The sequence below is a fragment of the Tamandua tetradactyla genome, chromosome 1, assembly GCF_023851605.1.
Source record: "Tamandua tetradactyla isolate mTamTet1 chromosome 1, mTamTet1.pri, whole genome shotgun sequence".
NCBI lineage: Eukaryota > Metazoa > Chordata > Mammalia > Pilosa > Myrmecophagidae > Tamandua > Tamandua tetradactyla.
This window is the reverse complement of record NC_135327.1, coordinates 20,221,050-20,246,321: the sequence shown is the minus strand read 5'-3', so window position 1 is coordinate 20,246,321 and position 25,272 is coordinate 20,221,050. Positions and strand designations below refer to the sequence as shown.

At 44.5% G+C, this 25,272-nt stretch overlaps 1 protein-coding gene across 6 annotated transcripts in view; it reads left to right on the top strand.

Annotated features, from left to right (window-relative positions):
* The window catches only part of EFCAB8 (EF-hand calcium binding domain 8), a 145,344-nt gene that overhangs the window by 35,108 nt on the left and 84,964 nt on the right, over window positions 1-25,272 (top strand). For 5 of the 6 annotated variants that reach the window (XM_077111428.1, XM_077111401.1, XM_077111409.1 and 2 more), the window contains 9 exons: window positions 1,928-2,063; window positions 7,446-7,551; window positions 11,070-11,154; window positions 11,703-11,827; window positions 14,009-14,085; window positions 15,913-16,043; window positions 22,351-22,418; window positions 22,759-22,907; window positions 24,322-24,456. In XM_077111428.1, coding sequence (XP_076967543.1) covers window positions 1,928-2,063; window positions 7,446-7,551; window positions 11,070-11,154; window positions 11,703-11,827; window positions 14,009-14,085; window positions 15,913-16,043; window positions 22,351-22,418; window positions 22,759-22,907; window positions 24,322-24,456 — 1,012 coding nt within the window. The remainder of the gene's footprint in view (window positions 1-1,927; window positions 2,064-7,445; window positions 7,552-11,069; window positions 11,155-11,702; window positions 11,828-14,008; window positions 14,086-15,912; window positions 16,044-22,350; window positions 22,419-22,758; window positions 22,908-24,321; window positions 24,457-25,272) is intronic. The other variant, XM_077111427.1, reaches the window with a different exon arrangement.

Genomic DNA, 25,272 nt, shown 5'->3' with positions numbered 1-25,272 from the left:
ACTAGCATTTCAAACTAAATTTATTTTATTTTATTTTTTTCTTTATTTATTAATTAAAAAAATTAAATAAAACATCAACATATAATCAGTAATTCACAATATCATCACATAGTTGCATATTCATAATTTCTTAGAATATTTGCATTAATTCAGAAAAAGAAATAAAAAGACAATAGAAAAAGAAATAAAACGAACACAGAAAAGAAAAAAAAAGATTATACCTACCATACCCCTTACCCCTTGCTTTCATTGATCACTAGCATTTCAAACTAAATTTATTTTAGCATTTGTTCCCCCTATTATTTATTTTTATTCCATATATTCTACTCGTTTGTTGACAAGGTAGATAAAAGGAGCATCAGACAAAAGGTTTTCACAATCACACAGTCACATTGTGAAAGCTATATCATTATTCAGTTATCCTCAAGAAACATGGCTACTGGAACACAGCTCTACATTTTCATGTTCTTCCCTCCAGCCTCTCCACTACATCTTGAATAACAAGTTGATATCTACTTAATGCATAAGAATAACCTCCATGATAACCTCTCAATTCTGTTTGGAATCTCATAGCCATTGACACTTTGTCTCATTTCACTCTTCCCCCTTTTGGTTGAGAAGGTTTTCTCAATCCCTTGATGCTGAGTCTCAGCTCATTCTAGAGTTTTTCTCAATCCCTTGATGCTGAGTCTTAGCTCATTCCAGGATTATCTGTCCCATGTTGCCAGGAAGGTCCACACCCCTGGGAGTCATGTCCTACGTAGACAGGGGGAGGGTGGTGAGTTTGCTTGTTGTGTTGGCTGGATAGAGAGGCCACATCTGATCAACAAAAGAGGTTCTCTTGGGGGTAACTCTTAGGCCTAAATTTTAAGTAGACTTGACCTATCCTTTGCGGGGTTAAGTTTCATATGAACAAACCCCAAGATTGGGGGCTCAGCCTATAGCTTTGGTTGTACACACTGCTTTTGAGAATATCAAGAATTCAACTTGGGTAGGTTGAATTTCTCCCCATTCTCACCATTCCCTGAAGGGGACTTAAAGGCAGCTAACTTTCAACTGAGGTTCTTTCTTCTGAGCCTTCTCTCCAGGCCTCTGGGTTCCAACAACTTTCCTTGGGGTGATTCCTTTCTGTATCTCCAAAGGCCTGGGCTGAGCTGCGAGTGCTGAGATGAGATAAGCTGAGCTGCTCTGGCTGTGCTATGTTGAGTCTCTCAGTTAAGCACCAGCCAATTAAGTCAAACATCATTCATTGCAGCAGGCATACCTCCTAGCCAAGTGCAGATGTAATCAACAACAGATGAGGTTCACATGCCATTGGCTCATGTCCGCAGCAATATAACTAGGTACTTTCACCTGGCCAAGTTGACAACTGAATCTAACTACCACACAGCTTAACAAAAGCTGGCAAGTCACCAACCCCTTGTTCACTTTTATCTTACTCCTGGGCTCTATTGCCCTCTCCACTCCAGAGCACTAGAACAGTTGCTGGAAACAGTATTACTTCACTGTTTTCAGTCACAAGTTCTACTCCATTTGCTCTTGGTGGGCTATTTTTCTCATAAAAGAGTTGCAAAAGATCTCTGCACTGTTTCCTCTGCCTCATCACATTATGAGGAGAGCTGACGAACTATTTCAGGGTAAATTTACAGCTTTTGGACACCTTTCTCATCCTGGAATCACACTGGGGTCTCTTTTTCTTGGCCATTGCTGATACTCCAATGGAAATCTGCCTGGAGAAAGGGGCAGAATCTCATGTCTCATGTAGCCAGTGACAGTTACTTATTTGCTTGTGTCTGTGCTTGCATGTACATGAAGTTTCTCTTGCTTTTTATCTTTCCTCCTCTATTGTTCTCACTCGAGTACAGGTGCTCCCTATTTTTTGAGTTGTTTTTGTTTGAGCTCTTCTCTCTCTCATCACCTTTCACAGGCATCATGGGTGTGAGATTGTGAAAGTGCAGTTTTTAATCCAACGGTTCAAGAAGATGGGGCATTTCCTGACTATCACCAAAGACGGCATCCTGGAGTTCTGGTCTGAGTCCTTCTTTCGGATTAGCTCCTTTAGGGTGAGTGGGGCCAGTTGATATGGTGCATGCATGGGATCATCAAAGAGTCTCTAACTTAGCAGCCTGGTAGTGAGGGTGACACAGATGCAGAACAGGCTCATTCTCGGGGTTTATCGTCTGCAAAGCCCTCAACTTGGAGTCACAGCACTCCAAGCTTCTGACTTATCATGTGACATTGAGCCTCATGTTTCTCTTCTAAACAGGATTCTACTGTCACTTAGATGGACAACAAATACCCCAAAACCTATTTGTCCAAACAGAGTGTCACTTTAGTCCTCCCTGCCCACCAGGCTTGCTTCTCCTCCTGTGTCCTTGTCTCAGTGAGTGGCATTATTTATCCACCAGAGTTTCCATGGCAGAAATCAGACTCTTTTCCTTTTCTTGTCACATTCAAATCATCACCAAGTCCTGCTGATTCTATTTCCAGAATGGCTTTCAGATCCTTTGTCTGGACCAGACAGGACATCACAATGGTTATGCACATGGGCTCTGGAGCCCAGCACCCAGGTTTGGAATCCTTACCACATCGCATACCAACTCTGTGACCATGGACAGTGACCGTAATTCTCTGTGCCTCAGTTTCCTCATTTGTTAAATGGAGTTAGTAGTAGTACTCCTTCACAGGGCTGTTTGGAGGGTTTAATGATATAATACATGTATAGTGCTTAGAGGAGGTCAAGGCAGATAGCAAGAGCCCTCAAAATGAAAGCTGCCATTATCAGTGTCTTTATATTGTCATCTCCTAGCCAAGTGTAGTGACAAAACACTCAAAAAATTTGATATTGCCAGGCCAGTCCCAAATCCTCCAGCAGATAGGAAGACACAGCTCTCAGAGAAGCAAGACAGCATGAAGGATTTTATAAACCTTGTGTAACTGGATGCACAATTTCATAATTGCATTAGATATCATCCCTTGATTCACCCCAGCTGCTTAGAGAAGGAAGCAAGGCATAAGGAGGTCCAAAGATCCCCTCCTTTTCTCTGAGGGTGTTTGGGAGGCAGGCACATTCCAGCCTGAGCTCTTGGTTTTGGATGCTACATGTTCACCTCAGTACCCGTTGGGCCAAAGTCCAGGAGGATGAAGGATGACAGAGGAAGGCTCCCCAGACCTAGGGATTCTTCCTTAAGGGCTGCTTTGGCAGGTAGATTTTACCCAGAGTTAAGCCACCAAGTGCCAAGCATGAAAAACCACTGTGTGCTCCCTGCAATGCGATGAAAAGCCTTGGCATTTTGTAGGGTATTGGGGGTAGGATTTCATTTGGCAGCTGTGTGATCTTGGACAAGTTACTGACACCCCTTATGCTCTCAGTTTCTCCTTTGAACACTGAGGTTGATGGGAGTTACCCTGCCAGGAGGTCATGTGGGTCAGATCCCAGCCCTTGGTACAAGAAAGGGCCTCAGAGTGCTCTAGGCAATGGGGAGCATTTGGGGAGGCCCCAAGAGGGTAGGCCTCTGATCTTGGTGCTCTGCTTTCTGAGGAAACAGTCTGTTTCCTGCCCCTGTCTTTGTGCTCTCTTCTGATCTTGTGAATATCCATACAGAGAATTGCCTTAAAACATCCCTCTTCCCTGCTTTTTTCTCCAGATTTCATACCTTTCTTCTTTCCCCGGTTCAGAGCCTACTGTTTTTCTGGCATCAGTCAGGGAGCAAAATACACATTCCTTAGTATCTCCCATTCCTCCCCAACCCTAAGCAGAACCCCAACAGAATTCTGTTGGGCTGGCCTCCTTATTTCCCCAGGGTGTAGCAGCTTATTTCTATTTTACTTGTGGCTCTTTCTGCCTGGAGTGCCAGGCCAAATTTTATCTGCATAAATGTCGTGCAATACAGAACCCAGAGTGAGGAAGGGCACTGATATTCACTGAGCTCCTAGATGCTTTAATTTACATTATTCTATCCATTCCTAGCAACCTTGTAGAATGATTACTCATTAGTAAACTTCTCTGATTAGGGATATCTGATCATGGTAAACAAGATTCAGATATATTGAGGGGTGATCAGTAGAAAGTCAGTCTCCGTTCCAAACTCTTAGACCCTAATTCTTCTCCCAGAGGCAACTGCTGAGACCAGTTTTGGGTTGTCTCTTTTATAGATATTTTGTACATATATCCTCCTCTCTCTCTGTCTTTTTTAACTATACCAATGTTAGCATGTAATAATGCTGCTTTCCACTTTAAAAAAAAATATTTTGTTGACAAGTCTTCACACACATATTCCATACATGGTGTACAATCAGTGGCTCACAATATCATCACACAGTTTGTGTATTCACACTATGATCATTTTTTAGAACATTTGCATCACTCCAGAAAAAGAAATAAAAAGTAAAAAGAAAAAATTCATACATTTCATACCCCTTACCCCTCCCTCTCTTTGACCACTAGTATTTTCATATACCCAATTAATTTTATCCTTTAACCCCCCTATTATTTATTTATTTTTTATCCATGTATATTTTTACTTATCTGACCATACTCTGTATAAAAGGAGCATCAGACACAAGTTTTTCATAATCACAGGGTCACATTGTAAAAATTAAATACAGTTGTCTTTAAGCATCAAGGTTACCGGAACACAGCTCAACAGTTTCAGGTACTTCCCTTCAGCCACTTCAGTACACCATAAACTAAAAAGGGATACTTATATAATGCATAAGAATAACCTTCAGGATAACCTTTCGACTCTGTTTGAAATCTCTCAGTCACTGAAACTTTATTTCTCTCTTCCCCCTTTTGGTCAAGAAGGCTTTTTCAATCCCTTGATGCCAGGTCCTGGTTTATCCCAGGAATTCTGTTCCACATTGCCAAGGAGATTTATACCCTTGGGTGTCATGTCCCACCTAGTGGGGAGGGCAGTGAGTTTATTCGCTGTGTTGGCTTAGAGAGAGAGGCCATATCTGAGCAACAAAAGAGGTTCTCTGGGGGTGACTCTTAGGCCTAATTTAACTAGCCTTAGCCTATCTTTGCAGGAGTAAATTTCATAGGGGTGAATCTCAAGATCAAGGGCTCAATTTCCTGATATAACTTATGTAGACAGCTTAATTGAACACCATAAGTACATGGAGCCTTGAGTAGGACATGGGATTTTGTTGATTTGTCCAGAGTGATGCCCAATAAATCCCAGAGTGGTTTGAACAGTGAATAAAAAAGTATTTGCAGAGTTCCCTTCAGGGAATGGTGAGAATGGGGAAAAATTCAACTTCCCCAAGTTGAATTCTTGATATTCTTACAAGCAGTGCGGACAACCAAAGCTATAGGCTGAGCTCCCAGTCTTGGGGTTTGTTCATATGAAACTTAACTCCACAAAGGATAGGTCAAGTCTACTTAAAATTAGACCCAAGAGTCACCCCCAAGAGAACCTCTTTTGTTGATCAAATGTGGCCTCTCTCCACCAACACAGCAAGCAAACTCACCACCCTCCCCCTGTCTACGTGGGACATGACTCTCAGAGGTGTGTACCTTCCTGGCAACGTGGGACAAAAATCCCAGAGTGAGCTGGGATTCAGCATCAAGGGATTGAGAAAAACCCTAGAATGAGCTGAGACTCAGCATCAAGGGAATGAGAAAACCTTCTTGACCAAAAGGGAAAAGAGCGAAATGAGACAAAATAAAGTGTCAATGACTAAGAGATTCCAGACAGAGTCTAGAGGTTATCATGGAGGTTATTCTTATGCATTAAATAGATATCACCTTGTTAGTCAAGATGTAATGGAGAGGCTGGAGGGAACTGCCTGAAAATGTAGAGCAGTGTTCCAGTAGCCATTTTTCTTGAAGATGATTATATAATGATATAGCTTTCACAATGTGACTGTGTGATTGTGAAAACCTTGTGTGTGATACTCCTTTTATCTACCTTGTCAACAGACGAGTAAAACATATGGAATAAAAATAAATAATAGGGGAAACAAATGTTAAAATACATTTAGATTGAAATGCTAATAATCAATGAAAGGGAGGGGTAAGGGGTATGGAATGTATGAATTTTTTTCTGTTGTCTTTTTATTTCTTTTTCTGAATTGATGCAAATGTTCTAAGAAATGATCGTGATGATGAAAATACCACTATGTGATGGTATTGTGAATTACTGATTATATATGTAGAACGGAATGATCATAAGTTAAGAATGTTTGTGTTTGTTATATTTTTTAAAAAAATTTAAAAATTAATAAAAAAAAATTAAGGAAGAGCAATTTTCACCAAATTTAGTAAAGATCAAAACAGACACAAGATTTTTCATCATTTAAACACTTTTTACATAAGTATTATATACAAATGGTTCAAAAATGAGAAAGTATTAAAAGGCATAATGAAAAAAAAGAAAAAAGATCGAGGGCTCAGCCTATTGATTTGGTTGTCCCCACTGCTTGTGAGAATGCCAGAAATTTTCCAAATAGGGAAGTTGAGTATTTCCTCCTTTCTTTCCAGACCCGCAAAATCCCCTTGGATTTTGCAAGTACTTCTTTATTCACTGCACAAATTACTTTGGGATATATGGGGGCATCACATTAACCTGGACAAACCAACAAAATCTCACGCCCTATGGTGTTCAACTAAATTGACCATACCAGTCAAATTAGGTAATATACTACCCTAAATAAAAATTTAGCACTAAATAAACATCTCTCCCTTTGGTCTTATACCAAAGTTGAAGTTTTAAAATATGGACGATACCAACTTTTACCCGGTCTTCTGATTTACCTTAGGCTTGTCCAGATCAGCTTTATTCATATCTCTAGTTGAAGTCTGATCACTTTTTTCAACTTTTTAACAGCTCCTGTATGGGGTACTGCTGATTTTCATAGCTTCAGAGTTCTAACTCTGAGTCTCAGGTGTCACATAAAGACCTGATTAATTTTGTTTTTTCACATAATAATATATCTTGGCAGTTGCTCTTTATTGATATGCACACAGTGAAGCTGTGTCATATACTGTATGGTATTCTGTGTGGATTTACTTAAACTGTCCTTTCCTGATAGACTCCCAGGCCATCTCTGACCTGTTGCTGTCTCAGCAGTGCTCTTCTGTGAGTACAGGTGAACACATTCATAGGTGTACCTTGGAAATGGAATCTCTGGGTCAAAAGCTATGTGCTTTGAAACTTTGATAGATCTTGTCAAACTGCTCTAAAAAGGAGTTGGGAGGATGAGTGTTCTTGAAGCCCATTTTACAGATGTGGGAACTGAGACTCAAGAGAGATTAGGGAATTTATCCAAGGACCCAGAATTAGCTGTTGTTGGTGGTGCTGAGCTCCACGTTAGGTCTGTGCCCAGCTCCAGGGCCTTGTATGGCAGAAGATGGTTCACAGGGACTGCAGTGCTTCTGGCCAGGCTCTTTTGGGCAAACATCCCCAGGCTTCTGTCTCCTCTGCTCTTCCTCTGGTCAGCTCAACCAAATGCAGCAGCACCAGAACCAGCAGATGTGGGTCATTGACATGGTGTGTCTCTACAACCTGAACCTGATGGCAATTGCGTCTTCTGACCAGAAGATAGGTGAGTCCCTGAGACTCCCAAGGCTGCTGTCAGCTACTGGGAGCCCTGCCTTTGTACTTGGAAAGAGACCTGTTAGCCAAGCTAACCATGAGGATGCATTGGGGTCTTCTGGGAGTTTTGCTGGGTGGTGGGGCCTTAGTAATTGGAGGTGGTTAGTGAAGGCCCACTAAGTCATAGGTGTCATGTTGACCACCCAACTGCCTCACTTTGTATCCTAATGCCGAATAGGTAGAGGATGCTCAGTGAACGTTCTCATGAATGTATAAATGTCAAACAGAGATTTATAAGACACAGGTCATAACCAGTCTATCCCCAAATGCTGATTCTAGCTGTGATCTCTGGCCACTCCTAGTCCAGGCTGCCATCATCCCTTACTTGGACAGCAGCAATAGCCTCCTTACTGTTTGCCTCACAGAGCAGTCAGGATGAGCTTTTAAAACGCCCCTTTGCTGCAAGTCTTCAACTCACCTCCATTGCTTTTAGAATGGAGATTGGATCTTTAACATGGTGTGCAAAGTTTAGAAAGGTCTAACCTCTGTTGCCCTTTGCAGCTTCCTCCTCCACCTGCCCCCTTCTTGTTTTACTGAGGCCACTGTGGCTTTCTCTCACGTCCTCTGATGGGACAGTGTGTGGCCTCTGTCTTTGTGCTCCACATCCTTCCCCTTCCCCATAGCTTCTACTTTTCCTTTGGTTATAACTTTAGATGTCACTTCCTTTAGGAAATCCTCCCTGACCACCTCATCTAAGTCAGGTTCTTTTGCTCAAAAGGCCCTAATGAAATTGCCCCTCATCCCTTCAAAACTATTTTTAATGTAGTCATACATTTGTTAGAGTGATAATTTAATGTCTGACTCCTTTTTCAGCTTATAAGCTCTGAAGAAACTGATCACATCTGTTTCTTGCAATTCTTTATCTCAGTATCTGGCACATCCTAGATGCTCAGTTACTTACTATTGAATGGATGGATGGATGAGTGAATGTATGAAACTTCTGACTGAACAAACTTGTAGGGTAGTCAGGGAGAGGAAATTAATATTTTCAGCAGCAGCCAATGATGCAAGGCTGAATGTGAGGAGAGAGCACATGGAATGAGCAGGGACTTATGAGACAGTCCCGGGTTCAGACCCTGCTGCAGTGTGTGACTGTGGTAGTTAGATTCATTTGTCAACTTGGCCAGGTGAACATGCCTAGTTCTGTTGCCGTGGACATGATCCAATGGTATGTGAACCTCATTTGTTGCTCATTACATCTGCAGTCGGCTAAGAGGCGTGCCTGCTGCATGAATGATGTTTGAGTTAATTGGTGCTTAAATGAGAGAGCTCATTTAAGAGAGCTGCTTGGGCTGTGCTAAAGGTAGCACAGCCCAAGCAGCTCAGCATACCTCATCTCAGCTCTCGCAGCTCAGCCCAGCCTTTGGAGATGCAGAAAGAAATCACCCTGGGGAAAGTTGTTGGAACCCAGTGAGAAGGCCAGCAGAGACCATCCTGTGCCTGCCCGCGTAAGAAAGAACCTCAGTGGAAAGTTAGCTGCCTTTCTTCTGAAGAACTAACAAAATAAATCCCCTTTTATTAAAAGCCAATCTGTGTCTGGTGTGTTGCATTCTGGCAGCTAGCAAACTGGAACAATGTCTTTGGGTAATTATTTTAACCACCTTGTGCCTCAGTTTACCCAATGCAAAATGGGGCCAAAGTGTCTCCAGAGTGAGTGTGGTTTAGCGATTAGGTGTGTGAAGCTCCTGGCGTAGTGCCTGGTACATAGTAAGTGCTCAGTCAACATTAACATCATTGTAATGATAAATTGTGGGGTTCTCAGACAGAGAAAGCAGTCATTCAGCAACAAGAGCTAGTGTAGTCAGGGAGGTGTGTGTGCCCCAGTTTGGGCTTCTGTCATAGTACCTGTTTTCTGAGGAAAACAGTGTTGTCCTGTTTGTGTTGTCCTGGGTGCTCTTTTCCTTTATCCTCAGGCAGCTCTAAGAGTTTGGCATTAGAACCCTATTTTATAAATGGTCATTATCATCATTGCTGTCCAGTGGAGCATCTGCCATCTCCCAAGAGCCACTCAGTAGAGGCCAATCAGTGGAAGTGGCACAGTTGTAATCTATGGGCTGTGACCTCAGCCCAGCCAGCCCTCCCCTGAGACCCATAACTCTTCTTGGGAAGCTGGCTATGTAGAGAGGCAGAAGGGAAGACGAGAATCTGCTATTGCAGATGCAGGGAGCAGGGTAGGCAGAGAGGGTGTACTCATTAGATAGAAGCTGGAACTGAGGCGAGATCTGTTGGAAGGAGCCAGATTTTTGAGAGGGTATTAGATTAGAAGCAGTCTCATATGAGGGCATCATGGAGGCTTTGTTGAACAGGATGAAAAGAATGTTTTTGAAAGATTACTCTGGCATAGGCTGGTGCAGAACAGAATAAGGGGAAGAGGCAAGCCTGTAAAAGGCAGTTTCTATACTACGTTTCTCATACTGCATCTGTATAATCCGAGTTCCTTGTGTCTGAACTCTTTGGCCCTGATGAGGAAATGGCTCGGTGCTTAGCCAGAGTCTGGTCACAGTTCCCTGCTCTTGTCTGCTCCTAGCACCTGTAGGGAGACAGAGAGAGAACATGTATGAACTAGCTCAGGGCCCAAGAGGACAGAGGCTGTCAGCTACCCACAGTGCCCAGATCTCAGCATTACTCGTTCATTTGCTTGTTACAGCTATACTTATTCAGCTATCCATGGAGCCCTAGGCTGTGCTAGCCACTGAGGATGCCACAGGGAATCATACAGACATGTTCCCTGCCTTCATGGAATCTACATTATAGGAGGACAGACAAATATCCAAACAACAAAAAATAATTAGGGGTTAAGATAAATGCCATGAAGAAAATTGACAAGGAGCCAAGAGAGAATGATAGCAGATCCCAGTTTAGATAGGAAAGGGCTTTCTGAAGAGGTGACATTTGAGCTGAAACCTGAAAGAGTTGGCATGGGAAGTTCCAAGAGTGTTCTAGTGGAGCCAACAGCAAATGGAAAGGCCCTGAAATAGAAGAACGTGAGGCTTTTGAGGAACTGAAAGATTCCTCAAACCTTTTTGACTAGAGCTTGACTAGAGCTTGGTACACTGGATTGGGAAGGGTTGAGGCAGGGGAGGGTGGAATGGGAGTGGTACATGATGCAAATGTTCTAAAAAATGTTCATGGTGATGAATATACAACTATGTGATAAAAAAAGTAGTGGCATGAGATGGGATTGCAGAGGTTACAGGGCTGAATCACATTAAGTCCTTGCAGGCTGTGGTTGGGAGTAGGGATTTTAGTCCGCTGCAGTGGGAGGCCAGTGAAGAGATTTTAGCAGGGTCCTGGCTTGATGGGTTTACTTTGGAAAAGCTTTCCTTTGGTTCCTGTGGGGAAAGGACTGAAGGGCCAGAGAGGTATCATGGAGAGCAGTGAGGCTGCTCACTATCACTCAGAGATGCCCGAAGTCTGGGGGATTGGATTTCAGGCCCATGTGTACTTTTCCCTCTGTCTCTTTCCTAGAGTTCTTTGATATTAGTAACCGTAAATGTGAGCGGGCCTTCACCTTCACTGACCTGGACAGCTGTGCCCTGGTTATGGACTACTGGTGAGTCACTGAAGATTGGTACCTTGACAGTGGCCACATCACTGGGTGGGGTTGAGCCCACCAGAAAGCCTCTCTATGAGAAACAACCCTAGAAAAATTCCTGCTCTGCTGGTTCTGAGGCATCTCTAGAGTGCTGGTTTGCCTGTGTCCTCTTCACCATAAATCTGTTTCTCTCTAGACCACTCAGACCTTGGAGTCGTTGTCAACTCCACTTTCTTCTCTTCTCTACTGAGTCAACATTAAACCCAGCAGAGGCTTGTCCCTGTGTTTTTCAGTCTATATATAGGGGAGACTTGCCAAAGAGCAGCTGAAGGGCTAGTGATTAATTTATTTAGTTGAAAAAATAAAAGCTGGATTTCTTTTGGATGTGGTTCTGTGCCCCTGAGCCCATGTTTGTCAGCTCAGCAGATGCTGAGGGCAATGCTGAAAGGCCTTGTTGGTACTGCCCTGCTCCCAAAACCATTGGAGGAAGGCAGGGACAGGGGTGGAGGACAGTAGGTGGGTGCACGCAGGTGAGCCCACAGCCTTCTGTTTCCATCTTTTGCCAGGTCTGACTATCACAGAGGTGTTTTCTGCTTCGGGGATACCCAAGGCAACGTCGTGGTCTTCACCTCTGACAATGTGATCCATGGATTGTTCAACCCCTGCATCCTCCCCGGGGCCTCCAAATGGGGTAGCTAAGATGCTTAGTATTCGGGATAGGCTTAGGGGCTGGAAGGAGCCTTGAGGGATGCTGAGATAGCCTTGGCCCATGAAGCGGTCTCCTTTCCCCAGCCTCCCTAGTCTGGAGCCTCTGGAAAGCCTATTCCTTCAGAAGCTCACGCTGCAGTGTGTGGTACATTCTCAGCTCAGCATGGACTGTAGGAGAGAGGGGTTTATGGGTGTTGGCAAAAGGTGAGAAGGGAAACAATTTCTTTGGAGGTGTAGGTTGTGCAGGTAAGGATTGGGGGGCTTCAGGGGTGAAGCTACTTGCATGGGTCCTGCAGCTGGTAAGTCGTGGCTATAATAAGAAATTAGGCAGTCTGCTCCAGGGTCAATCAGCCCCAGAGTCTTCACTTTTAACCACTTGTTGGCTTGCACTCCAAATTCATTAAATTCTGAAGGAAGCTGTTTGGTGCTGCTTTGTTAAGGAGCATTAGATTCTTAGAAGCCAGGGAACTTGGCCCAATGGGAGAAATCATCTGAACTGCTTCTTACTCAGGACCAAGCCTTGCGTTGTTGTGCATGGTGTTGGGCCTCCAGGCCACCAACTTTAAGGACACTGTGCTCTCCTCTACCTAGGACACCAGAGCTGCCCCTCAGATTCCCAGCCAGGGTTTCTGTATAGGATATCCTCCAGAGGGTCCCAAGCCTTGGTGACACCCTTCTGCCACTTGCAGGGCAGAAGATGGATCCTGCCCTGGATGGTAGCAGTGGACTGACACCCTGTTTGGCCCTTGCCTCATTATCCTTTGCCTCCTATAACTGTCCTGGTTGGGCCTGACTCACTCAGCTATCTGGCCCTGGTCACTCTTGAGTCTTCCTGGGAATTGGCATAGGAGATTGTGGTGGTCTTTGACATGAGTGGTAGATGGGAAGCTGAGGGAAGAGATGAAGCTGGAGTATTGGGCAGTTCTTCCATGCCATTTCCTGATTGAAGGCTGGGTTGAGAACAACATGAAGACAAGGTGGTCTCAGTATGTTGAACTGGGAGAAGAGAGACAGATCCAGATATGTACCTTAGTTCTGTGAGACTTGGAGCCAGTTGCTTAACCTCTCTGTGTCTCAATTTCTTATCAAATAACAGATGAACGTACCTAATCTGTGGTTTTTGGTATAAATATACAATGAGAGAGCACAGTATTAAGCACATAGTAAATGCTCAGTGTTTTCCCTGCCCCTCCCTGAGATCTCCCAGCCTAGTGGAAGAGACAGACAGGTAGATAGAAGGTCATACTTCACTTCCTAATGAAGATGCCTCCTGTGCCCATGCACAACCGGCCCCATTTTAGCAAACTTGAGCAAAATTCCTTCCAGCATGGGTTTCCTTTTCAAGGTTCTTCTTGCCCTTGCAAGATAGGGCTGGTGACTTTGCCCAGTAAAATCGATGGCATAAGCCCCTGGATTCCCACCAGCCCTCTGCTTTTCTGGGAACTTCTGTCAGACTTGAGCCCAGACTGTCCCTGCATTTCTCATACACCACCTTAAACTGCTCAGAGGGTCAACTTACGTTTGTCCTCTGACACCATTGACTCCTTGTGTCCAAGCCCTTTAGCTTGTACCAGGAGCCTGAAAGCACTTAGTCTGGAGACTCACTTGCTTTGCCTTGGTGGTTTCAGCAACCAGATAAGCTCCACAAAGATAGGGCCATGTTTAGTGCAGTGCCTGGCACATCATAGGTGCTCTAAGCATACTTATTTTATGATGCATGAATGCAATTTCTATGTCTTGGAACTTGTGTTTGTTGGACAAGGAGCCCATGTAGTTTGAGGCATGATGGCACGCTCGCAAATGATTCTTTTTCAGAATATAGAGCCTAGGACTTCAATTCATTTTTTGCCTCAGCCACGTGGGAGCTCCCTAGTGAAGAATCAGTTTAAATTACAGCAATTAGGGAGAGTGAGGAGCCCTGAATTCCATTTCCAGCCCTGTTAGGAGCTAGCATGGGGACTCTGGACAGCAATGTTAGTCTGCCTGGCTCTTTTTTTCGGGAGTAGGAGGCAACTTCACTGAATCACCAGGAAACTGAGCTTGAATGAGAGTTTGAGAAGTTTTGAGAAGCATTGGAGTTGCAAGCCAATTCAGCATATCTTCTGAGGTTTTGCTTGCCCAGCAAAGGGGAAGGGCTGTGATGTGGATGTTTTTCCCCCTCCAGAAGATCATTGGATCAAAGTTCCTGTGCAGAAGCTCTTAAATGAGAAGTCTGCTTTGCATAGAAGTTACAAACTGAAGGTAAGTTTTCCCTTTCCTTGCCCTATAACCATGGTAATCATCTCTATACATGCACTATTCAACATGTAGGGTAAATTATCTCTACACATGAACCACCTGGGTTAATTAGACCTTGGGGCTTGGTCTTTGAGACGGGGGTGGAGACAGCCATTGTATTCTGTCAGCTCTGTGTGTAGAATACAGTTATATCTCAGGTTTGGCCACTTCTCTCTCACTACCTTTAAAGCTAAACCCTGGGCCTGGCAAACATCACCTCCTTCCTGGTTTCCCCACTTCTTTTCTCCGTGTAGTGCTTTTTCCACTCAGCAGCCAGAGGGATTATGAAATAGAAATACAGTTGTGTCACTTCTTTGTTCAAAATCTCCAAGTACCTTTTCCTCATGTTTGGAGAAGTCTACATTGACCAGCAGGACATGAAATGATCTAGCCCCTGGCTTGCTTCTGGTCTTGTTTTCTGCCTTTCTTCTCCTTATTTACTCTGCTGCAGATATGCAGGCTTCCTTGTTATTCCCCAAACATGCTAAGGCCTCTCCCACCTCTAGGCTTTCACATAACCTTTAGGCGGTAGTACTCTTTCCTGAGGTACCTATAGTCCCCCTCTCTACTTCCTTCAGGTCCCTAAACAACCAGTCCGGAACAGCCCTGCCACCTGCTGCTGCCTTTATCTTCTCAGTGCTTACCACCACCCAATTTTGTACTGTCTATCCATTGATTTATTCCCGTTACCCTCACAAGATTGACAGCTCCTCAAGGACAGGGACTTTGTGGGTTGTGTTCTCTATTTTATCTTCAGTCCTAAAACATGGTACCTGGTGCTTAGTGGCCTTCCAGTACATTTCTTGAATGAATCAGTGAATGAATCTATCACCCAGAGCAGTTCTGAGTTGGGTGGCCCAAGGCTCCTAAATGCTGCTTTTTGAGCAGATTTGATCACTCAGACCCTGTGGCTCTCTCAAAGAGAGTCACACACTAGTGCTCTTCCTTTTTCATCTTCTTTATGACTCTCATTTTGGGTATGGTTTTTCCTCGATGTTGCTCATAATCCTGGTTTGAGGATTTGATGCTTTCATTGTGACTGACACTGGGCTAGGCACTTGGTGAGATGATGTCTGCAGAACCTAGCTAAGTGCCTTGCTTGTAGAAGATTCGGAACAAATGTTTGTCTCTTCAGCTCACTTTCTCATTCTCTCTCCTCCATTCTTGTCCCAGAGAGGAAAATCTCCAGTTTGGGAGGCCAAGCATTGGTTCAGCTCACAGGGCTAGAGTTTGAGAACTCAGAGTCCAGTGAGGCAGGCCACCTGATTTGTGTCTCATCCTTTTGCTTCCCAAGATGCAGCAGATGACTTTCTCATCTACTGCCTGCTCCTCTGGGCATGCCATGTGCTGGCAAGCATGGAGTGCAGCAGTGGGGCCCAGAAGCACATGTCCTCCATAGTGGAGGCTCCCTGTGGACAAGATGGACTGTGAGCTAGGCAGACTCGATTCCATCCTTTCTCCCCCTTGGAATACAGGTGACAGAGAATGATGTTGGTATGGGCCTGACCTGTCTATCCTCTAACTTATAAAATAAGAATTTAAATAATAATAGGCTTGAGTATTTCTAAGCTTTTTTAGTGACATGTGGTGGCTATACTCTGCTGGTCACAGGACCTAGGCTAGGACTGTGGGGCCATATCACTTTGTTAAAGCTGTGGTCACTAGGAGAAGGGCAGTAGACCGGTGAGATCCAGATCCCTCCTGCTCCTAACACCTGCCCATGTTTTGGAAACTGAGCCTAGAATGCTGTTCTTCAGTTAGGTCTCCCACCTTTGCTGTTCTCTTCCCCAGGCTCTCCATCCCAACTGGTGCCAACAGATCAAGTTCATCCCTCAGCTGAACCTGGTGGCCTCCTGTTCAGCCATTGAGAAGTCCTCTCTGGTGCTGACAATATTGCCATCTACCCCCACTGAAAACCTCAAGTAAGGATCACCTCTCTCCAGGCTGAGGGAGTGGGGTTGGGAAGGAGTTAATGGTGTTCCTGCCAAGAAAGGGCCCAGCTCCATGTTAGTAGCATCTTCTGTGGATGGTTTAGTGTCCTGAGGATCACTCTGGGTTCAAGGAAGCGCTCCCTGTCCTGTAGGCCAACAGTAGATGTAGGGGGTAGGGTAGGGTTTCAAGCATCTGCTCTGGAGTCTGGTTTTAATCATTCTGACACTGCTACCAGTGGTGAGAGTATAATAGGCCTCTTTTATCTACCAAATTAGACTCAAAACTCAGCATAGAAGCCAGCACATAGAAGACTATCAAAATATTTTCTGAATGAAGGTATGGTATTTCACCTCTGTGAGCCTCAGTTTCCTCATCTGTAAAAGAGGCATGATAATAACCTTTATCTCAGATTTCTTGAGTGAATGCTATATGTGGTATGTATTCGTATTTGATAACATTTATTCTTTAGAGATGGTTCTTATCTATTTACTTTATTCTGGATTCCTCTACATCAGAGTGAATTTTTCCCTTTTCTTTTTAAAAAATCATTTATTAGGTCATACAAGTACTATGTAAATGCAGTGTCCCTGTAAAGATAAAAGGCTATGTGACCCCCTTATCCAGTCTCTATTGGTTCACCCCTTTGGCTTGTTCATGGAGGCCTGATCAGGGAGAGCCTTGAAGATGAGGTTGGAGAGTTTGGCAGAGCTTTATAGTCACTAACTTGGTGTCAGTCTGGGAATTTCATGTAAATGGAATCAGATAATATGTGGTCTTCTTTCACTTAATATTTCCATAGTTTGTCCATGTTGTAGTATGTATCGGTACTTCATTACTTTTTATTGCTGAATAATGTTCCATTGTAAGGAAATACTGTACTTTACCCATGATGGACACTGGGGTTGATTCCACTTTTTAACTATTAAGAATAATGCTTCCATGAATATTTTTGTGCAAGTTTAAAAAAAAATTTATTGTGAAATATAACATATATACAAAAAAGTGGTACATTTCAAAGTACATTTCAACAAGGAGTTATAGAACAAATACCAAAGTATGGTATGGGTTACAGTTTTATAATTTCAGGTATTTCCTTGTAGCTGCTCTAAGACACTGGAGACTAAAAAGAAATATCATTATAATGATTCAGTAGTCATGCTTATTTGTTAAAATTATCTTCTCTTTTATAACTCTTCCTTCTCCTTTGATCCTTCTCCTGATCTTTAGGGATATTTGGGCAATGACCATTCTAACTTCTTCATGTTGGAAAGGGGTGTTGACATAATGGGATAGGGGGGTACAACTGGTTGATGTTCTTAGAGAGACTGGTGCCTTTGGGTTTCGGGGCTTATCTAGGAACCATTTGGAGATTTTAGGTTTCTGAAAAATAAACTTAGTAAGTGAAACTTTTATAGAGTCTCAGATAGAGTCCTGGATGTTCTTTAGCGTTTACAGGAATGCTGTTGGTTTGAGCTTGGCATATCATGGCAATTAGCAATATCTAGCTGAAGCTTACAGAAGAGTAATCTCCAGAATAGGCTCTCAACTCTATTTGAAATCTGTTAGCCACTGATAACCTTATTTTGTTACATTTCTTTTCTACCTTTTAGTCAGGTAGGCATTGTCAATCCCACAATGCCAGGGCCAGTCTCATCTCTGGGAGTCATTGTCCCATATTGCCAGGGAGATTTACATCCCTTGACATCATGTCCCACTTAGAGGGGAAGGTAATGATTTTACTTCGTGTGCAAGTTTAAAAAAAATTTTTTTTTAATTAAAAATTTTTTTTTAACATAGCCGCATACAAAAACAAACATTCTTACCATATGATCATTCCATTCTTGGTATATAGTCAATAACTCATAATATCATCACATGGTTGCATGTTCATCACCATCACCATAATCATTTCTTAGAACATTTGCATCAATTCAGAAAACGAAATAAAAAGAAAAAAACTCTTACATACCATACCCCTTACCCCTCCCTCTCATTGACTGCTCGTATTTCCATCTACCATATATATATATATACATATATACACACCTTACCACTCCCTTTCAGTGATCACTAGCATTTCAGTGTACTAAATTTATTTTAACATTTGTTCCCCCTATTATTTATTTTTAATCCATATGTTTTATTCATCTGTCCATACCGTAGATAAAAGGAGCATCAGACACAAGGTTTTCACAATCACACAGTCACATTGCGAAGCTCTATCATTATACAATCCTCTTCAAAAAACATGGCTACTGGAACACAGCTCTACATTTTCAGGCATTTCCCTCCAGCCTCTCCAATATATCTTAACTAGAAAGGTGATACCTATATAATGCATAAGAATAACCTCCAGGATAACCTCTTGACTCTGTTTGAAATCTCTCAGCTATTGACACTTTATTTTGTCTCATTTCTCTCTTCCCCTTTTGGTCTAGAAGGTTTTCTCAATCCCTTGATCCTGAGTCCCAGCTCATTCTAGGATTTCTGTCCCGTGTTGCCAGGAAGGTCCACACTCCTGAGAGTTTATGTCCCACGTAGAGAGGGAAAGGGCAATGAGTTTGCTTGTTGTGCTGGCTGAGAGGGAGAGGCCTGTGTGCAAGTTTTTTGCGTGGACATATGTTCTTAGTTCTCTTGAGTATATGCATAGGAATGGAATTGCTGGGTCATATGGTAACTTTATGCTTAACTTATTTTTGGAACTGCCAAACTGTTTTCCAACATGACTGTCCTACTTCATATTCCCATCAGCAGTGTAATAGGGTTCCAATTCCGCCAAATCCTCATCAATGCTTGTTATTGTCTGCTATCTTAAGCATTTTGATTCAGGACCAGGCCACATAGCAGCCAGGAGGCCCATCTGAGAGATCCAGAGCTGTCCTGAGCCTCCTAGCTGGTGCTTGCCTTTCTGGGAAGGCCTCTCCTATCTTTGCAAAGATCAGTCCTTGGCTGCAAGAGAATTACCTCTGCAGTTTTCCTCCTGCCCAACGATGTTGCTCCTTAGACCCTTTGGGTCTGTGACATTTTGCTCCTAACTAGGCTGAATAATGAACTGCAGCTTCAGATGAGTCATCTTGGAGGAGCAGCAGGAGATTTGAGGGCTATCAGGAAAGCAGCTGGGGGAAACTGAGGGCCATTCTGTCCTAGTTGTTTTCCAGAAGGAAACTCAGTCCTAGGATGTTAGTGGTAATTTAGCCCTGCTGATGGGAAACCTGTCTTAAGGAGGAGAGAGAGTGATCTGGAATAGATATCTGACTGGGGTTTTATCCCAGGACTCATTAGCAGTCAAGTACTGATAAAAAGGTATTCTGTGCACATTTCCACACAAGCCTTGGAACTAACTGCGGGTTGGAGGAGGGAGCCTCTGAGAATGTCTGATGCAGTGGGAAGTGCAGTTTCACTTTTGGATTCAGTGCTTTGAATGAAGGCAGTGTGATGGGATTTTGCTTGGAGCTGGTTTGCTGAGGTTTGAATCTCTGCTTTAGTGGTAGTATTACTGCATATCTGTGGTATGTGTTTTATTTCATAAATGATTCTTGTATTATTGGGTCTTGACAGGACAGCAGTGGGTTGTCAGGGGGATCACCTCACCATAGTTTGGTTTGGCCCTGCTGCCTTCTTGATCTCATTTCTTCCATTTTCCCATTCTAGTCAAACTAGTCTCTTCGAAGTTCAGTTACAACCCTGCCCCAGGGCTTTTGCATTGCTCTTCTCTCTGTCTGCCTGCTCATGGAGGGTTTTATCTTTTGTTTTTAACATTTTTTATCATGAAAAGCTTCAAACACCAACACAAAAGTAGAGAAAATAGTATCATTCTTTCATATGTATTACCTTGTCCAAGTTCAAATTTCCTCAAATGTCTCAAAAATGACTTTTTAGTTACTGTGAATCAGATATAAACAATGTTGTAGGATGGTTTGGAGTAGGGGAATGATGGTATCATATAAGAGCATACTCTGGCTGCTCTGTTGAAAGTAGAGTGTACATGGCAGGAGAAGCAGTGGGAATGCCAGTGAGGAGACCATTGAAAGAATTCAAGTTACATGTCTTGGTGGCCTGAAGTCTTCCAGTGGAATGGGGATGGAGGGATTTGAGGTACATTTTGGGGGTCGAGTTGAAAAACATTCCCTTTCTCTCACTCACACACACTTTTCTTGTGTGAATGCAGTACAGCACATTGGTCGTCAGGTGGCATCATCGACTGCATCTGGCAGTTTGGGATCTGATGATCTGGCTTGATCTGAGTAGCTGAGTAGCTGGCCTGACCTGAGTTCTTCAAGCACTTGGGAACCAGTGATGAATTTGGCAGAGGAGCAGGGATTGGCCGAGGTGTAAAGGATACACCTGGCAGCAGGGCCTATTTTGAGTGTAGGGACAGATGGACTTTTCCCACTTCTCTCACTTTAGCTGCCACCACCTAATAGAAGCCACCATCATCTCCCAGTGACCTTCTTGCAGTGGCCCTCTTACCAATCTCACTGTGACCCCTCTGGCAGCTTTTCATTCGCTTCTCTGCACAGTGGTTGTCCTGCGTGACAGCTTTCAGTGGCTCCTCATTACCCCCAGTCTTTGCCACGGTTGTGTGGTCTGGCCCCTATCTGCCTCCCCCACCTCTTCTCATGTGTTCCCTCCTTGCCCATCTGTCCAAGCCACACTGGCCTTGCCAAGGGCTGCTTCTTCCTTCCAAAACTTCGCGTGCGCGTGCACACGTTCCTTCTCATCCTTCAGGTCTCAGCTTAAATGTCCCCTCCTTAGAGAGGCACTGAAAGAAGACTTCCTTCAGTCGTTCTCTATCAGAACAACCTGTTTATTCCCTCACAGGACTTAACCATAATTTGTGAGTATACATTTCCCTGTCTCCCTATTCATTTACTTGCTTACACTTTTTCTCCCTACAGCAAAAGCTCTATGAAGGCAGGAATATCATATCTATACCTGTAAAAGTCAGTAAATATTTATTGAATGAACAAGTGAATCAACCTGAAATAATTTTTATGAACATTTTTGTTACCATTCTTCTAGAGTATTTCTCTGAACATATATATTTGGAGGGAGAGTTTTACAACAAATGAAATACATATGTTTAAAATGTTCTTATTGAGGTTTTGAAATTTAGAGGAATCCTTTTAGCTGTGGGGTAGAGAACAGATTGGAGAGAAAGCAAGATGACAGTGAAAAAACCAGCTGGGAGACTATGATAGTAATGATGGGGCCTGAACTAGACAGGCCAGGGATGTGGTGGGCAGTGGGCAAAGAGATTTGAGGCCCAGCTGGATAATGGTAGTGCAGGAGAGGGAGTCAGCTAGGAGGATTCGCATTGCCATTGACTGAGGGGCTGAAACAGGAAAGAGGAGTTGGTTTAGGGAGCAGTTCACTATAGGGCATGATGCTTTAAAGGGCTGGGGCACCCTAGAACAAGAGGGGGTTTGCTTTGAGTTTTGAAGGAGAATTTAGGTAGAAGGAGCTGGCAGGGTAGGATGTCATAGATAAGAGGGAATGGCATGTGCAAAGGCAGAGAAGTTCCAGAGTTCTCAGGCCTATAAGGGGTGCTGGGCTGTAACCTTCCTAGAACTCCTGCCTGTGTCACCCTGGCCCTCCTGAGCCCCACCCAACCCCGGGCACCTCTTCCTTTCCTGAATTGCTCCTTGCTGAGCTTCCTGGCCCTTTCAGCCACACTCTACCCTGGGTCTGCATCTTAACCCCTACCATTTGCTAGCTGCATAATCATGGGCAAGCTTTTTCACTTCTCCTTCAGTGTTCTCATGCCTGTCGCAGGCTAATGATATTCTTCAGGGTTGTGGGTGGGGTCCACAAAGTGACCCCCAAGACAACACCCAGCACAAGCGTGTCACAGGAGCTTGATTTCTGGAAGGTTTCTTACCTTCCTGCTTACTCTCAGAATCTTTTTCTCTTGATTTCTGTCATGGGCAGGAAGATACCTGTTACTATACAGTTGACATGAAGATCAAGTTAAGTATGCTCTTTGAATAAGCCAAAATGCTTTATACATAGAAGGAATTGCTCCTCATTTTACCTACAGATGAAAGGCATGTGCCTTTTCCATTAACTGTTCATTTTGGGCCAGGATCCACAGCTGCTGCTTTGCCTGCAGAGTTTAGTTCTGATATGGCTGTGTGCTGAGCCCTGAGCAGGGTGTCTGGGCTGCTTATTTCCTTGGATGGAGAAGAGTGACTTGACCTGAGGCCTCCCAGGCAGCCCTACCTCCAGTGCCTCTCCACATCAGTCTCAGTCTCAGAGGCTCCTAGCCCTGCAACTCCCACCCCTTTGATGTTATAGGTCATCAGCACTGAATTTAAGGAGAGGAGTTCTTTGCTTTGAATACTTACCAGACAAGAACTTCCTGGGTAAGTCATCTTTATGTCACCCAGAACTGTTGATCCAGTCAAGCTGAGGTAAAGGCTATGGGGGCTGTGGGGACCATCAGAATTGAGAAGGCCTTGAGGCATCTGATATCTGTGTGGCCTTCTCTTTTGTCCTTCTTGTCCCCTCTTGTGGGCACCAGGGTTGGTGTGATGGCATTGGTTCTGCTTGGGATGGTGATGAAGGTCGTGGGGTAGGGACCAGGGGCAGAGGAGCTCAATGGGGTGACTTTCAGTCTACCAACCCTGCCCTGGGGCCCCAGGCCTGGCCTAGAAGTTTCCCAGTGTAGGTCCCTGGTGGCCAATACTCATTTCTTGACCCTAGTGACTGGTGGCTATGACCCCATCATTCGCCTGTGGAACCCCTTCTCGAAAAGACCTGTGTGGCTGTTGAAGGGGCATCAGACCTCAGTGATGCACATCCTCGTGGACTGCAAGAACTACAGTATCCTCCTCAGTGTCTCCAAAGACAAGGTGCTGGCCCTTGGATCATGTCCCTCATGACTCCCCTTCCCCCAATTCCTGTTTCTGGGGAAAGACCCTGGCTCTGGAGACAATAATCTAGTTTGACCAGTCCAGTGGACCATGAGTTAGTTGGGGGCATGGACCTTAACAACCCCACTAGAGGCCTGAGTCCAAACTGAGCAGTCCTCCAAAGCTGGATTCCTATGTGGTTCAGCCTGGCTTCCCTTTTCTGAGTGAAGGTTTCTTCCCTTCCTGCTTGCTCTCAGAATCTTTTTCTCTTGATTTGTGTCATGGGCAGGAAGATACCTGTTCCTATATAGTTGACATGAAGATCAAGTTAAGTATGCTCATCCAAAACTGGATTGTTAAGGATCTAGAAGAGAGCTAACCAAGGTGAAAGATTAGTGCAGTATGTGGCACACAGTAGGTGGGCATTACATGTGAGCTGCACCTCTACCCTTCTTCTCACAGACCTGAACTTGCACCCTCTTAACTCTGCTTCTAGTGACTGGACATTTCTTAAATCTCCAGTTTCCCCTCAGAGCCTCTGATACTTTCTCCTCTGTGGCTATCAGATCAGAGTATGGTCTCATCTGCTGGATTGCTTGGGGTAATCTGGACTATGTGAGGATGTGAGCCAATGGCTCCAAGTTCCCACCTACAGGGGACAAGAATATGTTTTTAGGGACTTAGTAGATGGAGAATTGGCACCATCTCTTCACTTATGCTATGACATGGAATTCTCACAGGAGCCTGTGAGCTAGGCTTTGTCACTTCTAATGAAAGATTAGATGCTAAAGGGCAGGGGACAGTAATGGATTTGCTGAAATCCTCAGGGTTGATGATTGGCGGGGCCAGCATATAATTTGGAGACTGGTTGACTCCAAGCTCATGCCCTTTCTAGCTCACTGTGGAATCCTTCAAGCAGTGAGGGACCTAGAATGGGCTTCTGTGGGTGCTATCTAGGGAGAGTTCCTGAGGCTTGGATCAGTATATGGGGGCTACTCTGAGAACAAGCAGACCTTTTTTTGTAAGTATGTTGGTAGCCACTCTCTTCTTCTGTCCCAGGCTGGCCTGCCTTAGTGTGAATGGGGGTAGGGTGGGGTGTGTGCGGCTGTAGCACATGAAGATCTAGGGGAGGGGGAGATAATGCCCTGATTGATCCTCATCCTCTGTGCAGAGTATCAGTTGCTCTTCAGGGTAGAGGCCATGAGTAAAGGCTCTGGGGCTGGGGTGCCCCTCACTCACTGTGCCTTGTTTTCCTTATCTGAGCAATAAGAATAGTACTTCTGCTTTGGGCTGTGATCCGTGGCAGAAACACAGAGTGATGTCCAGGGTGCACCAGCCTAGACAGGGAGCATCAGATGTCAGCTGCATCCTTTGAGACCCACTTTTGCATCTTTGCCTGTTTCCCAACCCCCAGAATATCCGTGTGTGGGACATGCAGGACTACATATGTCTTCAGTCCTTCAGCGGGAAGCTTTTTGACCTGGGAAACTGCCCCATTACCAGCACCTATTTCCACAAGAATAACACTCTCATCTGTAGTACCTACTCAGTGAGTACTATCCAAGGAGGGAGGTAGGACCATGGGTTCAGGGTTATGTGGGGTTATGGTGGCTGGGGTTTGATGTCCAGCAAAACCCCCAAAGGATAATCACATCCTGTCCCTCCTACAACCGCTCTTCACTGCCAGTAGGATGAAGTTGCTCGACTCCCATAGCCTCGCCTAGAAGGCCCTCTTCTTTTGGGATTTGCTGAAAGATTGTCTCTAGGCCCCCAGCTTGGCCCCCATAAACCCCTCTAGTGCTGCTCTGTCTTTTCACCACCCGTACACCTTCAGGCTCTCCTGGGAGCCCACCCTGACCCTGAATCTGGGTTAGGAACCCCTCCTCCATGCTCCCTTGGCCCTGTGCCTGCCCTCAGTCACAGCCCTTATCACTCTGTCCTGCCACTTAAGTGACTATCTTTTCTGATAAATCATGAACTTCAGGAAGACAAGGGTCACGCATGAGCAACTTTTCCAAGGAGAGATGGAGAAAATGGACATGAAGATGTTCTGTGAGGCATAACTTGGCTGGTGCCCACCTAATGTCTGTCCTGACTCTAGAGGACAGAAAGATTGGGATGAGCGAGAGGTGCTGGTACCCAGGGTGGTAGATGTGGATGTGGAGCCTGTGACAAGATGGGAGTGTAGGGAACTGGGAGGGCTCAGCAGTCAGCAGAGGGAGAGGCTCTGTTTAGGAAGGGAGAAGAGGTGTCATTTGTGGTTGAGAGGAGGGGGGCAGTCCTTGTGCACTGGCTGGTTCTCCCCCAGATAGCAGGTGTCTTGAGAAGAGGGGCTGGGGAGGTCTTTATCTCCTTGCTGAGGACC